The 12,770-nt window shown below is 48.5% G+C and overlaps 1 protein-coding gene across 5 annotated transcripts in view; it reads left to right on the forward strand.

Annotated features, from left to right (window-relative positions):
* The window catches only part of DYNC1I1 (dynein cytoplasmic 1 intermediate chain 1), a 173,895-nt gene that overhangs the window by 77,252 nt on the left and 83,873 nt on the right, over positions 1–12,770 (forward strand). For all 5 annotated transcript variants that reach the window (XM_086468688.1, XM_086468687.1, XM_086468690.1 and 2 more), the window contains one exon: positions 10,334–10,423. In XM_086468688.1, coding sequence (XP_086324814.1) covers positions 10,334–10,423 — 90 coding nt within the window. The remainder of the gene's footprint in view (positions 1–10,333; positions 10,424–12,770) is intronic.

Genomic DNA, 12,770 nt, shown 5'->3' on the forward strand with positions numbered 1-12,770 from the left:
TTGACATGATGAAGGCTCAGCCCTGAGCACATGCCCTGGGGGAAGCAGCGGCTGAAGCATCAGCCCAGGGATCAGGAGACCAGGGTTTTATTCCATCATCTGCAGCTATTTCAGGAGTGACTTTGGGCAGGCGGGTGATGCGCTTGCGCCTTGGTTTCCCCACCGCCACGAGGTGTTGCTCACCTTGATACCCCCGAAACTGAGGCTCTGGAAGAGGAAGCCTCTGCTCTCCCGGCGTGGCAGGACAAAAACACTGAAATTAAAATACGGCAAGTTGAAAACTGTCCGAGGGAATTCCTTTCTCGCACACGCCGATGCAAATCAGGGCTCACACCAGTGACTAAGGTGAGCTGGCGTCAGTGGGAACCAGAATTAAGTGGGGTCTGTTCAGCGCCCGTAGAAGTAATAAGCACATGCTCATAGGGCCCTGACCCAGCTGTTCTTCAGTAGTTTGTTTTTTTAATAAAACAATTTTTTGCCTGCCTTTTTTTAAGACAAATGTTGAAATGAACCTTTGCTCATGTAAAATGCATTTGCCATATGACTAATGGTTATTTTTAAAGCGTTGAGCAAAGCGTATGTATGTGTGTGTGTCAGGGAGACAAAGAAAGGGAGTCTTTGTGCATTTGCGGTGGTAATTGTTTATGAATGCAGTTGTTTTTTCCTATTATCCTTGTAATCCATCAGCAGTCTTGTCTCCGTTTCTCTCTGTCAAAGTTTGTGTATAAATGTAGAGATTTATGCTCTCAGATCTTTCAGTATACGCTACATCTTAAGCATTGGTTTTTATTCATAAAGTGCCATAGAACAGAGAGAGGAAGATTTGTGGAAAAGATGGAGTTAAAAGTTAAACCGTGGTCGTGCAACCAACTATGTGGCCATGCAGCTAATTTCAGCGTCTTGGACTGAAATGCTATTTCATCTCCAGAAAATAAAGGAGAAACTCTGAAAGGCCAGAACTCATGCTAATGCCTGCAGGAGAAGTTAAGCCCAGAAGTCAAGGCTGGAGAATTTGACCTAAAGCATATTAGTGTGGCTTCACGGACGGAGACACAGTATGGAAGTGGAGAATTACTTTCTTCCAGAACAGCAAGATTTTGTCATCTTGCTCAGGCAAAAGCACAGTGGAAAATAGGAGAGGTGGCCTGTGGAGTATAAAGTCATTTGCACTTGGAATGAACGAGTAGACGAGTGAAGTCCTAGCCCCTATATGTCAGCAGTGAAAATCCCGCAGAATTTACGCGGTCTGCGTTGTACTTGAGGTTTTAAGTACCCAGTGCCCAGCTGAGGCAACCGACTTCTGTGACTGACCTCCAAATCAGGCGCTGTGTAAATGCCAGATACAGCATCTCTGTGTGTGCGTGTGTGTGTGTGTGTGTGATGTGAAAGCAGCTTTTGTTTTTACAGTCGCTGCTAGTGCCGTAGGTTGTGGGGGCTGGTTTTCATTAACATACTTAGGCTTTTGCGATTTAACACTCTGACATGATCTGAGTGACTTGAGCAGGCCCCATCCACTGCGTCTGCCACGTGTCTCGGTGCCCTTTCCCAGGGCCGGAGTCACTTCACGCTGCTGGCACGATGTGGCTTCTTCCAGCAGCAGAGCAGGAAGAAATCCCTACGGGTTTCAGAGGCTGTGAAAACCTGCATGGTTTAGCAACCCCTTCTTCGTCCACAGAAACGAAGGGTCTCCATCCCTTTCTTCCTCAAGGATAACACCACCGCAGTTTTACTGCAGCGGGATATTTAAAATTTATGCTATTTGGTTTTGGAGCTCGAGGTCTGTGAGTGCTCCTGTAAGGCTTCTGCTGCTCAACCATTATTTCGTGTTGGCATTTTTATTTGAAGGCCCAACCATGGCCAAGAAAAGGAAACTTCTGTACTTTTCTTTTTGTGTTACATCTTCCAACTGGAATGTTTTCAAGCACAATAGAATCGAACATGAGCTTTGGGGAGGGGGGAAGAGGAGGAAAGGGAATCGGCTAGAAGAGATGATGACTCCAGTGGGGTACTCTGTGCTTTAGTTCTCTGGGGACTGAAAAATGCTTTCAACCAGTGTGATGTTGCAACAGTCCAAAAGAGGAGAGAAAAATCTCTGTCTGGTCTAGACCGACCAGAAACGAAAAACAAGGGACACTTTGAATTCTGAGACTCTCACCACAACTGAAAACTGTGCTCAGGCCAAGTAACTGGAAAATCAGTTTCTTGGGTTAGAGAAATGCTTCCCTGAAGAATCAGAGGCAGCTTTCTGTTTTAATTGGTAAAGAAATTATTGTGTTCTGAAGCGTTTGATTCTAACACTTGAACCGGTGCGAAGATTTGCCATCAGGGCTGTGGAGAGATCTGGATCGTTTCGTATGGAGCTTAGTGAAATGCTGCAGTAAACCAATTTTTTCTGTGACATTTTCTTGCCATTTGGCTGTGATAGTCTATCATTTGCCACAAAACGGAAAAATAAGATCTGTCTTCATCATGTACCAAAAAGAAGCCTGACTGCAAACACACGTCAGGAAGAGGCACAGGGACCGGAGCTGAGTGGTGAAACCCTAGATCAGGAGATGGTTATGAGAAATCACATACCAGGAGACCTGAGAATCCCCCGACCCGCAGTAATTGAATGCGGGAATTGTTAAGGAAAGCTTTAAACAGAAATGTTGAGTAAAAATTACTTAGGGGGTGCTTGTTTTAAGAGGGAAGTGTAGTAAATTTCAGGACAAATTTTTAAGTGGCAATAGTACAGGCACGGCCTATGCTGTAGGCAAAATAAATTTTCTGAAGTAAATGACTCCTCTCAGTCAGCCAGGCTACAGTGTTTGTTTTTGGGGTGAAATATGTATTTCCTGCGTTGCGCTGGTACAAGGGTAGCTGAAGCCTGAGAGGAGGACTCGGGGGATCTGGTTGCAATGCCTGGCAATACCACCTGCGCCGCATGGGGTGAGGGGGGGGCTTTGCCGAGATTTGCATTGCCCCACACGGAATGGGATCAGAAAACCCTTCTTAGATGTGGCAGAGAGATGCGAGTAGTGCTTCGTTTTGCAAGAAACGGGAAAACTGAGGGTTTTTTCTTAGTCCTGCACTTTAAAACTGGTTTATTATTACTGCAATTCCGCGCTCTACTCGCTGTGGAAGTTGTTAGGCAAAGTAATTAACTCCAGGGAAAAGTGCCCTGCAATCTTCTGGATTAAAAGGATGTAAGTGTCAAACATATTATTTTATTATTAAATTCCAAAATAATATTTTCTTCAAAAAGATTCAGTCAATATACTTGAGTCTGGTTAAAGTAATGTGACTCATGCCGCCTGTGTTCTATCAGCACGTGAAGGCTCTCTTTTGCAGAAGAGCACCACAGCACCCGTAGGTAACAAAAAATCGAGGGAGTTTGAAGATGCTGGGCAGTCTGTTCTTGTGGTGCTGTGATTTACCGTTGCTCGTGCAGCGCTGCAGTCGAAGAACACACAGGCAGACCGTTTTCTTTAGACGACTGAAAAACATATAGGTGGAGAGCGAAGGAAGAATGTCACACGCTTCTGCTCAAGTCTCTTAGGTGCTGCAGCCGTATGGTAATTCCAGACATTCATTCATCCAATTTCCCCCTTTCTTTTCCTAACGTTCCCTTTTCCTCCGATGGTCAGTAGAAAGAACAACCTCCCTATACTAGTTCATAAGGACGAGACGATGCGTTGGGAATGTGCCGTGTCAGGGATGGGGAACTCTAGAAGGACGACCTGGAGCTTTTTTTTTTGACGTCCCTGCAATGCAGATTTAAGTCTCTTTCTGGGCAGGGCCAGAGATACCTGCACGTGCATGATTCTTGCGTGCAAATATGCTTGCAGGCTCAGGCTCACGTGAAATTCTCATCTGAAATCTGCTGCCTGTCGCACGGAGCTCAGGCCAGGGTCTGCTCACCTCTGGTTTTTTTCGGTGTTCAGCACTGAGTAGTCTTCCCCGCTTTGGCTAACTGGAATGCATTTTAGGAGGCAGCTGCCTATTGCCAAGAAGAGCCTGCACGCAAGCGTATTTCCATCTGGGATGACTAACGTGTGCCCAGTGTACGTCCAGTCTCACATCCCACTCTGCAAACAAAATCCGCTGAGGAATTAATTCTCTTCTTGCTTCAAAGGGCAGTCAAAAGATGAAAGTGGAAAACTGGACATATTTCAAAAAAATTACATTACATGAGAAACAGGTCATTCAGCCAGATTGCAAATCACAGACTTTCAAAAATGCGGAATGTCAAGCAGTCCTGTTTCAAAAAGTATGTGTTCCCTTGCTTGTTGCGTTTTTTGCTAGTGATGGAAAGAACGTATTCAAAAAGGAAAGACCGTGTTTTAACTCCTCCTCAGGATAATGCCAACAATATCCAGCTTGTTTGATCCAGGCTTATGTCGATGTAAATACGACGCGTTTGTCCTTGCTCAGTTTGTAGTTCTTGCATAACCGGAACACCAAAATTAATTTGAACGGTTGTAAATATAAAAGTGATACAACAGTTTCTGGTATTTCATAGTTGCAAACATCAAGCCTGCTCCTTGTGAAGACGCTTGATTTTGTTGAGTGTGTCATATGCATGGCTGATCCTTCTCATGCACTGAAGGAATGTCAATGCTGATATAAAACCCCGTATAATAACCCGCTGGATTCTCATATATCAGTGACTCAGGCAATAAAATATATAATAGTGATGCTAATTAAATTGCTATTTTAAAGATATGTCTGCAATAAAGGGATTGTTTGTACCTACCCAGAATTAAAAACGGAGCTGTCAGTCTAATTCAGCATAGCTGTCAGTGCTCAAAACAAGGCACAGAAGCTGCAACTTCCTAGCTGGTCTCAGAGGTGCAGGTCTGAGGAGGTGTAAATCCTCCACCCAAGAAGAATGCACAACATGCTGCCTGCTGTTTAACTGGTCGTACACGTATTAGCAGAGCAGAGGCCTATAATTACATAAATCCTCAAAAAAAATAGCTATTTAGTAAATTATTTGAGCAGTACCAGTGCTAACTGCCTAAAACTGGCAATCCAAAACTCAGACAACCAACAAAGAAAATGTTGACCCAAGCAAAACAGTATTCATCTCAAGAATTAAAACCCTAAGCCAGTGTCATGTGCAGTCCTCTCAGCTGTAATTATTGTATTCTAGTTTGTCCTAAATGGGCCTGGTATGTTTTTATACGCTGTAAAAATAGATGCAGTGATTTAAAACCCTGGAAAGTCAGAGTAGGTAATAAATAGTCTGGCTCTGTGGAAATGCAGGGTCTGACTTTCTGAGATCATCTGGGCTCTCTGTGAACATTTGATCCAGCTCGGCACATCTGGGCGTTTCTTCGGCAGGTGCCAGGGACTGAGTTAGCCACGTGTTTACAGGGCTTCCCCCGCCGTTTCGTGCGCTTGCGAAGCGGTGATCCATCCTCGTGGAGGCCAAGGCAAAGGCCAGGCAGAGAGCAGGCTCGCTGGAGCTCGTAGTTCGGCAGCGTTCGACAATGAAGGCGTTTACACGCAGATTAAACAAAACCGGGTTTGCAGGAGAGGTCACACTCTTTTTATTAGAGCAACTTCTATAGCTGGAAGAAACAGGGAAGCTTTTAGACAGACAAGACCACTTCTGGTCTGGAGCAGGAGCAGGAGCGTTCAAGCTAAGCACAAGCTGAGAACAGTTGCTCTGCTTTTACTTCATCATGTTGAACAAAGCACTGCCCAGACCGACTGGCCACCTCCTAGAGCCTGGAGAGTCACCTCGCGCCGGGTCAAGAAGAAACAGTACTTGGCCCGCCTAGGCCAGTCTGTGTTAATGCCACCTATGGCTCCACCAGCTTCAGCAGGCAAACATCAGGACTCTGGGGTGAAACTGTGAAGCCAGCCCTCTGTCCTTCACTCAGCCGCTGGTTTACTGAGTGATCTCCAGGGAGTGGGTCGGCCCGTCAGCTTCGGCGTGGTACATGGGCACGGTAGAACTGGCCTCCTTGCAAAGTCCTTTGGGACCTACAAAGGAGAAGTGTTACGCAGCAGCTATACACATCTTCATTACTAGCTCTTTTTCATGTGGTTCCTTTAATAGACATTTGGGTTCTGATTTCGATCTTCTGAACAGGGTGTAACACTGCTGGTGCTACCAGCAACCCCCTGCTTGCCAAATGCGACTAGAAGACTCCTGCTGCTGTGATGTAAGCAGTTAAAAAGTTGTTTCTCTAAAGTTCCCAATGTCAGATCTGCTTTTAAATAGGGAAAGGCTGTTTGTGTTCAGGAACTACAGAAGCGTCTTCATCTCCCTGGACATTTACTGCAGTAGCACATCCAGTCTCAGCAGGCACGTGGGGAAACAAATAACCACGTAGACGCTCACAGCTTCTCCAAGAAATGTACAATAAATGTTTTCTTTTTCACGTTTAAGTAAAGCACAGGATAATGAACGCCAAAGCATTTCCCATTGTTCTGTAACGTACGTCGAACGCTCAAATACGTAACCCTGCTTAGGCGCAACAGCAACTGCCTGTACTGTGAGCGTGTGGCAGTGTGCCTGCGTTGGCATTAAATTGTGCCGTATCAAAAAAGTACGACAAATAAACATTCAGGTTGCAAAGCCAAGCAACATTGGATATTCCAGCACGCAGGTTTCCTGGGCATCCTTAATTAGCCCTTTTGAATATGTATGACGATGCCATTTTAATTACATGATATCGTGTCGGGTTTTTTTTTCCTTAGCAGATTTGTGTTTCAGCCAGTCAAGGGGGAGGCAGGTTTTTAACCCTTTTGGTTTTTATCTTCTTCCATTCGGCGCTCTGGCCTCAGCTCCCCTGTTAACGCACGCGGTCCAAGTGTTGCACCGAACACGGAGAACTTTCATCTCCTTCCAAGCTTTTGTTCCTCCGCGGCTCCCATGGCAGCATCTTGATAAGCCCCAAATCCTGATGGCCGTCTCTCTGCAACAGGGGGATTGCTGTCGCCTTCACAGCAGTATCGCCAGCCTGCAAAAGCCCTGAAGCCCGGGGGGAGAAAGGACCACAATGTCAGAATGACAACTTTCAGCGAAAGCTGGGAGAGACGCGGGAGCTTTCGCACGCGGCGCGTTTCCCCAGCGCTTTCTCCGCTCGCGGCCAGTTGGCTTCAGCTCTCAGCGCTTCGGCATTTCAGGCCCCAGGTGTCTCTTGTTGAGCACCCAGAAAATGAGGCCAAGCACTCAAGAAGGAGGAAATTCCAGAATGATGTCATCATGCCTACACGTGGGGAGGGGGAAGGAGCTAATCGTGCCCAGGCAATCCGAATTCTGGCATTTGCTAACGTTTTAGCATTTGGCTCACCACCCTGTCATTCTCTGAGCCGAGTTTCTCTGTGTATGTGCATGCGTTTCTCTGGAAGTAAATAAGGACATCGGAACTGTGGCTGATCCGCTAAAACCTCTTGCGCTGCCTTCTCAGTAAAACTGACTTACTGGTGTGTGCGCCCTTGGAAAAAGGCATTGCCTGTGCTGTAACAGCCTTTACTTATTTTTCCTGCTGCAATGCAATCTAGAGAAATCTAGGGAAACTTGGTTTTGATTGTTCGCAGAAGAGGAAGAAAGGGAAGTAAAGAAGTTCTACCTTAATAGGTGCTGAAATATCAGTACATCCCCCTGCTCCAGCTGTGCCTCGGCCATTTGTTCCTACTCTGCTTTAGCAGCAGGAACGGGCTGTAGGCAGGCAAACAATTCGACAACCAAAATCAGGGGGATCAAGGACAAATTTGCTTCACTTCAGTCTCAAAACCTGCTACTGAACCTCGAGTTCTGCATTTGCTACTTCGCCGCTATCCATTACCAAATTACAAGCGGGGCGTTAAAAACCATAGCATGCTGCCTCGAAAATCCCCAGTTATTCAATTAAATATTGGTTTATTTTTTGCTCGCTGCCTGCAAGTTTTCTCAAACCCTTCCCCTTCTGAAACTTCCCTGCGCAAGCTGACAGGTTGGAAACAGGTTAAAAATGGAAGCTGACATCCACGTGTAAACTGCTGGCTCCAAGCGCTGGTGCTCGAGGGGACGAAAACTTGTCACGCAAGACTCCCAAAACTCCTGTGGGAGTTGGCTTCATTAGGTATCTACCCTAAGCGTGTCTGCGTGCCTGCATCTGCGCACCGCTGCGATCCTGTCCGTGTGTGCAGAGGGAGCTGAGGTCAGCAGAGGGTTCCCTCCCTGCTGCGCCGGTCCCTCCTCTCTCTTCTCACACCTCTCCGCTGTTCCCTGAGACCGGGAGTGCCGCTCGCCTCCGTCCATCCCCATCTCCGCCAGTGCCGTGGGTCGATGGCCGAGGGACCTTCTTTCACCCCTCCTGTGCGTGTAGAGCGGGGGAGCTGTGCTCACCGGCTCTCTGCTGACTGCCTCGGATGTTATCTCTCTTTCAGGCGGTGGACAGAGCGATGTGTTTACCCTGGTGAACCGAGATGCCCTGGCTTGCTCTCTTGAAGCTCTGCTCTCCAGCCCTTCTGTATAGGCTGCCCAGGGAAGCGTAATTGTCAAGGGAGGCATCAAAGGGAGGCACCAGGAATACCCTACCTTTCCCCCACTCGGAGTTTCGTGGTCTGAAAAGTCCCTGATAGAGGGGTGGCCCTCGTTAGTAGCGCTTTTAACTCTGGAAATGCCTCGCCGTCCACGCTGCATTCCTCCTCCCTTCCCAGCCTGGGGAGCACACGGTTATCCCTCCTCCCTGGTGGCTGGGGAGCTGAGCTTTCCCTGCCTCCTTGCTGCAGTCGCTAGCAGTAGAGGGAGCGATGGCAGATCTTAGGCCAAGATTTCCTCGTTTTCCCAAGAGGGAAAAGCGTATCTGTCCGTGCTGAGATGCTTCCTCACAGCATGTGGCTAAGCCGCGCTCTCCAGCCAAGATGTCAGCTAGCAACGTGCCCCCTGTGGGCTTCTGGGGGGGAGAAGCCCTCGGGTGGGCAGCATGGTGGGAGTAGTATGGTAGTTCTGTCGCTGAAAACAAAATACAGCTGTGTGTGCAACCTGTCAGCACCAGCATCTCCCCAGGAAGCCAGGGCTGGTTGCAGGAGAAGGCGCCAGCAGCCGAGGGGCTGGAGAACATGACAGGTTGCCCCCTGCCCGCTCCTGGGCCGTGTTAAGGTGGGTTAGGGGGATGTTAGAGCGGGGAGGGTGCCTGGAGAAGTGCCGGATCGCGAGGTGGGGACAGGCGGATGGCTCAGAAGGAAGGAACTGCAGCGGTTTTGCTGGTGGCTGAATGCCCCAGGGCCAGGACAACACTCTCATGCGATGGACTGACCCAGGGCACCAGCGGTACTTGCTGTGCCTTGATGGTACGTCAAGCTCCAGAATGATTCTAGAATAATTCCAAAATAATTCCCCCGTCGCCCACGGATTCGCTTATCCTCACTGTTAGGACCAGCTCTGTTTTCAGCCTTTGTAGTTCACTGAATCTGGAAGGCTGAGCGTCCCTACCCTCTCCAGAGCATGCGTGGGTTGGGTGCCGGCCCTGGGAGCTGGAGAAGGAATCACGTCGCTGCAGCTGGGAACAAGGAATGAGGGTTAGGTGGGATTTCAGCCGTTTTGGTGCCTCGCTGTCTTTCCAGCTCTGCTTGTATTCTGTTTTGGTCTGGGCAATCGGAACCCTTGTAACTTCAGACGGACATCAAGGAATGGATGGTTTGCTCTCCTGAATAAAATGAGAGCATGTGAGCGGGGGGGAGAGCGGGGAAGGGAGAGAGGCATTTGCATAGGTCAGGAAAGGTCATTAAAACATCTGGCAGCAGGAACTGACATGTGTCAAACTTTAGTGTTCATTAAATTCGTATTAATGCAAGAATGGTTCTTAAGCTCCAAAGGCCACTTTTGGTTGCCGTGTTCCCCCGGTTGATGGTGATGACTTTTCAGAACTGTACCACGCTTGTTTGCTCGCTAGTGGCATCTGACCTGAGGTCAGATTTCTATTTAACCCCTTCCTGTAGGTCAAAAGACAAATTAATCTGGTGAGAATTGAATTGGAAATGAGGTGTCTGGCTAGCAGGTGTCCCAGCCGTGGAATAGCTGCCAGGCTGAAACATGTTTGCATCTGTTCTGATGCCATCCAAGAAGTCATCTCCGAGGTCAGGGAGACATTCCGCCGACATCCGAGATGGGAAGTTGCCACAGGGAGCGCGAGTGGCAGGTGCCCTGTGTTAGCAGATCGTCTTGCGATCTGGGGGGAAATGGCTGAGAGAGTCACTCCTGAGTATAAATTTAGACATTTCCATTTATTGAGCCCTTTGCTTTACCTGTGTTTGCTACCAGTTTGTAATCGTAAAGAAGATGCACAATTTCCATCCCCCTTAAAGAGGAGAATCTCACAAATCTCTTTTTATTCCCTTTTTTTTTTAGAGGATGAAGATGATGACGAGATGGTGGAGCCAAAAGCACAGGATGACTTGGAGATGGAAAATCAAGACCAGAAGCAGGAAGTGAAAGAAGGTACTTTAAAAAAAATGAAAAGGATTTTGTTACAGCTTTAAGGGACTGAATCCTGCAAGTAGTTATTCTCATAGGTAGCTTCTATTACTGAGAACACTCTGAAATCGAAACAGTCACCAGTTTTATTGATTCAGAACCACAAGTGGCGTAAAAGCAGAAAATTGTAACCCAGCAACCCAGCTGGTAGGTCTGAGAAGCTTGTGAAGGGCACAAGACTTCGGCCGTTCGGAAGAAGCAACATGTCCTCATGCTTTGGGAACAAAGTAGACATTCTTGGACTGGTGCTTACTTGTCCTCTGGCTCAAACAGCCTGCTTACATGAAAGATTTAAACACAAATGCCAGGCATTCCAGCGGCTCCATAAAGTTGCTTGGTCTTCAGAGGTACTTGGAGCCCATAACTCTCTGCCTGCTTGAGAGGGATGAACTTAAACCTAGTGGCGGTCAGGAATCCTCCAGCAGAAAACCATTTCACTGGAAAACATTGGCTGCCAAAATCAAATTTTTTTTGTAGGAGCTGTGTCATGTGTCACCCCCAGGGAACTTAAGGTCACAACTGAAGCCAGGCATGTCCAATTTCTCTGGGTCGAGAGAAATTTCTGTGGATTGAGACACTCTCCAGGGTTATGAGAGACAAAAATTCAGGTTACTGAATTTCTGGTGCAGACAGGAGGCGCGTGTTGAAGTGGTGCACGTCAGTGCCAGACTTGGTAGGTACGCCGGGTGTCTCTTCTTTGCTGCTCTTGGACCCGTTCTAGCTTTGATAATTAGAAGAGGGATGTGAAATTTGGTCTTCCTCATCTTGGAAATTATTAGAGTCTTGGCTGTTCCGGTGTGTCGCTTTGAACAGTCAGTGCTCACCCCAGTGTGGGGTGGGGGAAAAGAGCTGAAATACCAGCAGCTCCAGTGGGAGAGGGAATGAGTTTCTTTTCCAGCACTCCTTAGCTCCGTATTTCCAGGACTGTTCACAACAAGGTAACTGACTTCCTCAGGTAAGGGCTGAGTCACTTTGTGCTCTGGTGGTCGTTACCAGGATGATTCCGCGACCTTGGCTTTGTTTTTCACGAGATCTCTTCACTATGGGAAAAATACAGCGTCATTTTACAGAGAGGCCCATGAAATCGTTACCTGTGAATACAGCAGCGGATGCTCCTTTCTCATCCAGGGGAGCCTGGCGTGATTTACATCAGTGTCCGAAAAACCTGGGTCTGGTGTGTATTGCCCACATTTGCTGCCCTCGCACGCTGAAGGGAGCTGCAGTTCCAGCCGTGCTGTTTTGGTTAGAAATTGATCTTTCTTCCCTCTTGAGAGCATCACCGAAATCCCCCGTGCCGTAAATCCTGCAGTGTCCGTTGCTCGTTAGGTCCTTGTAGAAACACGGGGGAGGGAACTCGCTCCTCCCGCTCCTCGTCCTTCTGCTTCTCCCGCTGCCCCCAGGCGCCGCTGCCAGGGGCGGAGGGGAGCAGCGGTGACAGCAGGAACAGGAGTCACACAAGAGGCTGCAAAGGCAGACGTGAAGACATGAGCAAGACACGTGGCCGCACGGAAAAACTTACTTTTTCCTGAAAATTACCCTTCCTCCCAAAACGGTGGGGTGAGCTCACGTATGGGCTCTAGCAGTCACTGGACCCACCGCGGCACCTCTTTTACTGGTGACAAGAGCAAGCCATAAAAACCAGTATCGCCGCGCCCAGTGCAAAAGCACCGTCCTGAGTCACTGAACGTCCCTCTAGCATTCGGCTTACAGCTGATCCCACACCTACCCCCCGTTTATTTCTGCCTGAAAGTCGCGCTAGTGCTTCTGCCTGGAGAGAAAGCACCAAGTCCTGCAGGAAGAGAAGAAGAAAAACATCTAAATACATTCCTGAACTGATTTATTTCACTTTTTCTGGGCTTTCAGGTTAGCCCCTTATGTACTTGGCTGCCCAAGCACCGCTGCCAACACCTTTTATTTCTCTGTGGTGTTTCAGTCTCGGGGCAGCGCTCCCCTTCCCTGCCCCGCAGACCCCCCAGGAGGGGTAAATCAGCTGGGCTAGCTTAGCCCAGACACACCAACTGCAGGCTGCAAGAGCGAGGCACGGCTTGTTTTAGCAGAACCGGCTTTGTGAGGTGCTACAACCCTTGACTGGGTTCAGGGAAGGAGAAAACGCGCTCCTCGCCTGATCGCAAGTGGACTTGACCCGCAGGACGTGTCGTGACGGGCAAAACAGCGGCGTGCTGACGGCCGGCGTTCCACGCTGTGAAGCAAGGGAAGCAGTCAGTCACCCCCCAGCTCCCAGGGAGCCGAGTCCCGTTTCTGAGCGTTTGGTGTCCTTCTCTCCCCGGTGGCTTTAGCCCTTTCGCCAACA

Source organism: Leptosomus discolor, chromosome 7 (assembly GCF_034619465.1).
Source record: "Leptosomus discolor isolate bLepDis1 chromosome 7, bLepDis1.hap2, whole genome shotgun sequence".
NCBI classification, from domain to species: domain Eukaryota; kingdom Metazoa; phylum Chordata; class Aves; order Leptosomiformes; family Leptosomidae; genus Leptosomus; species Leptosomus discolor.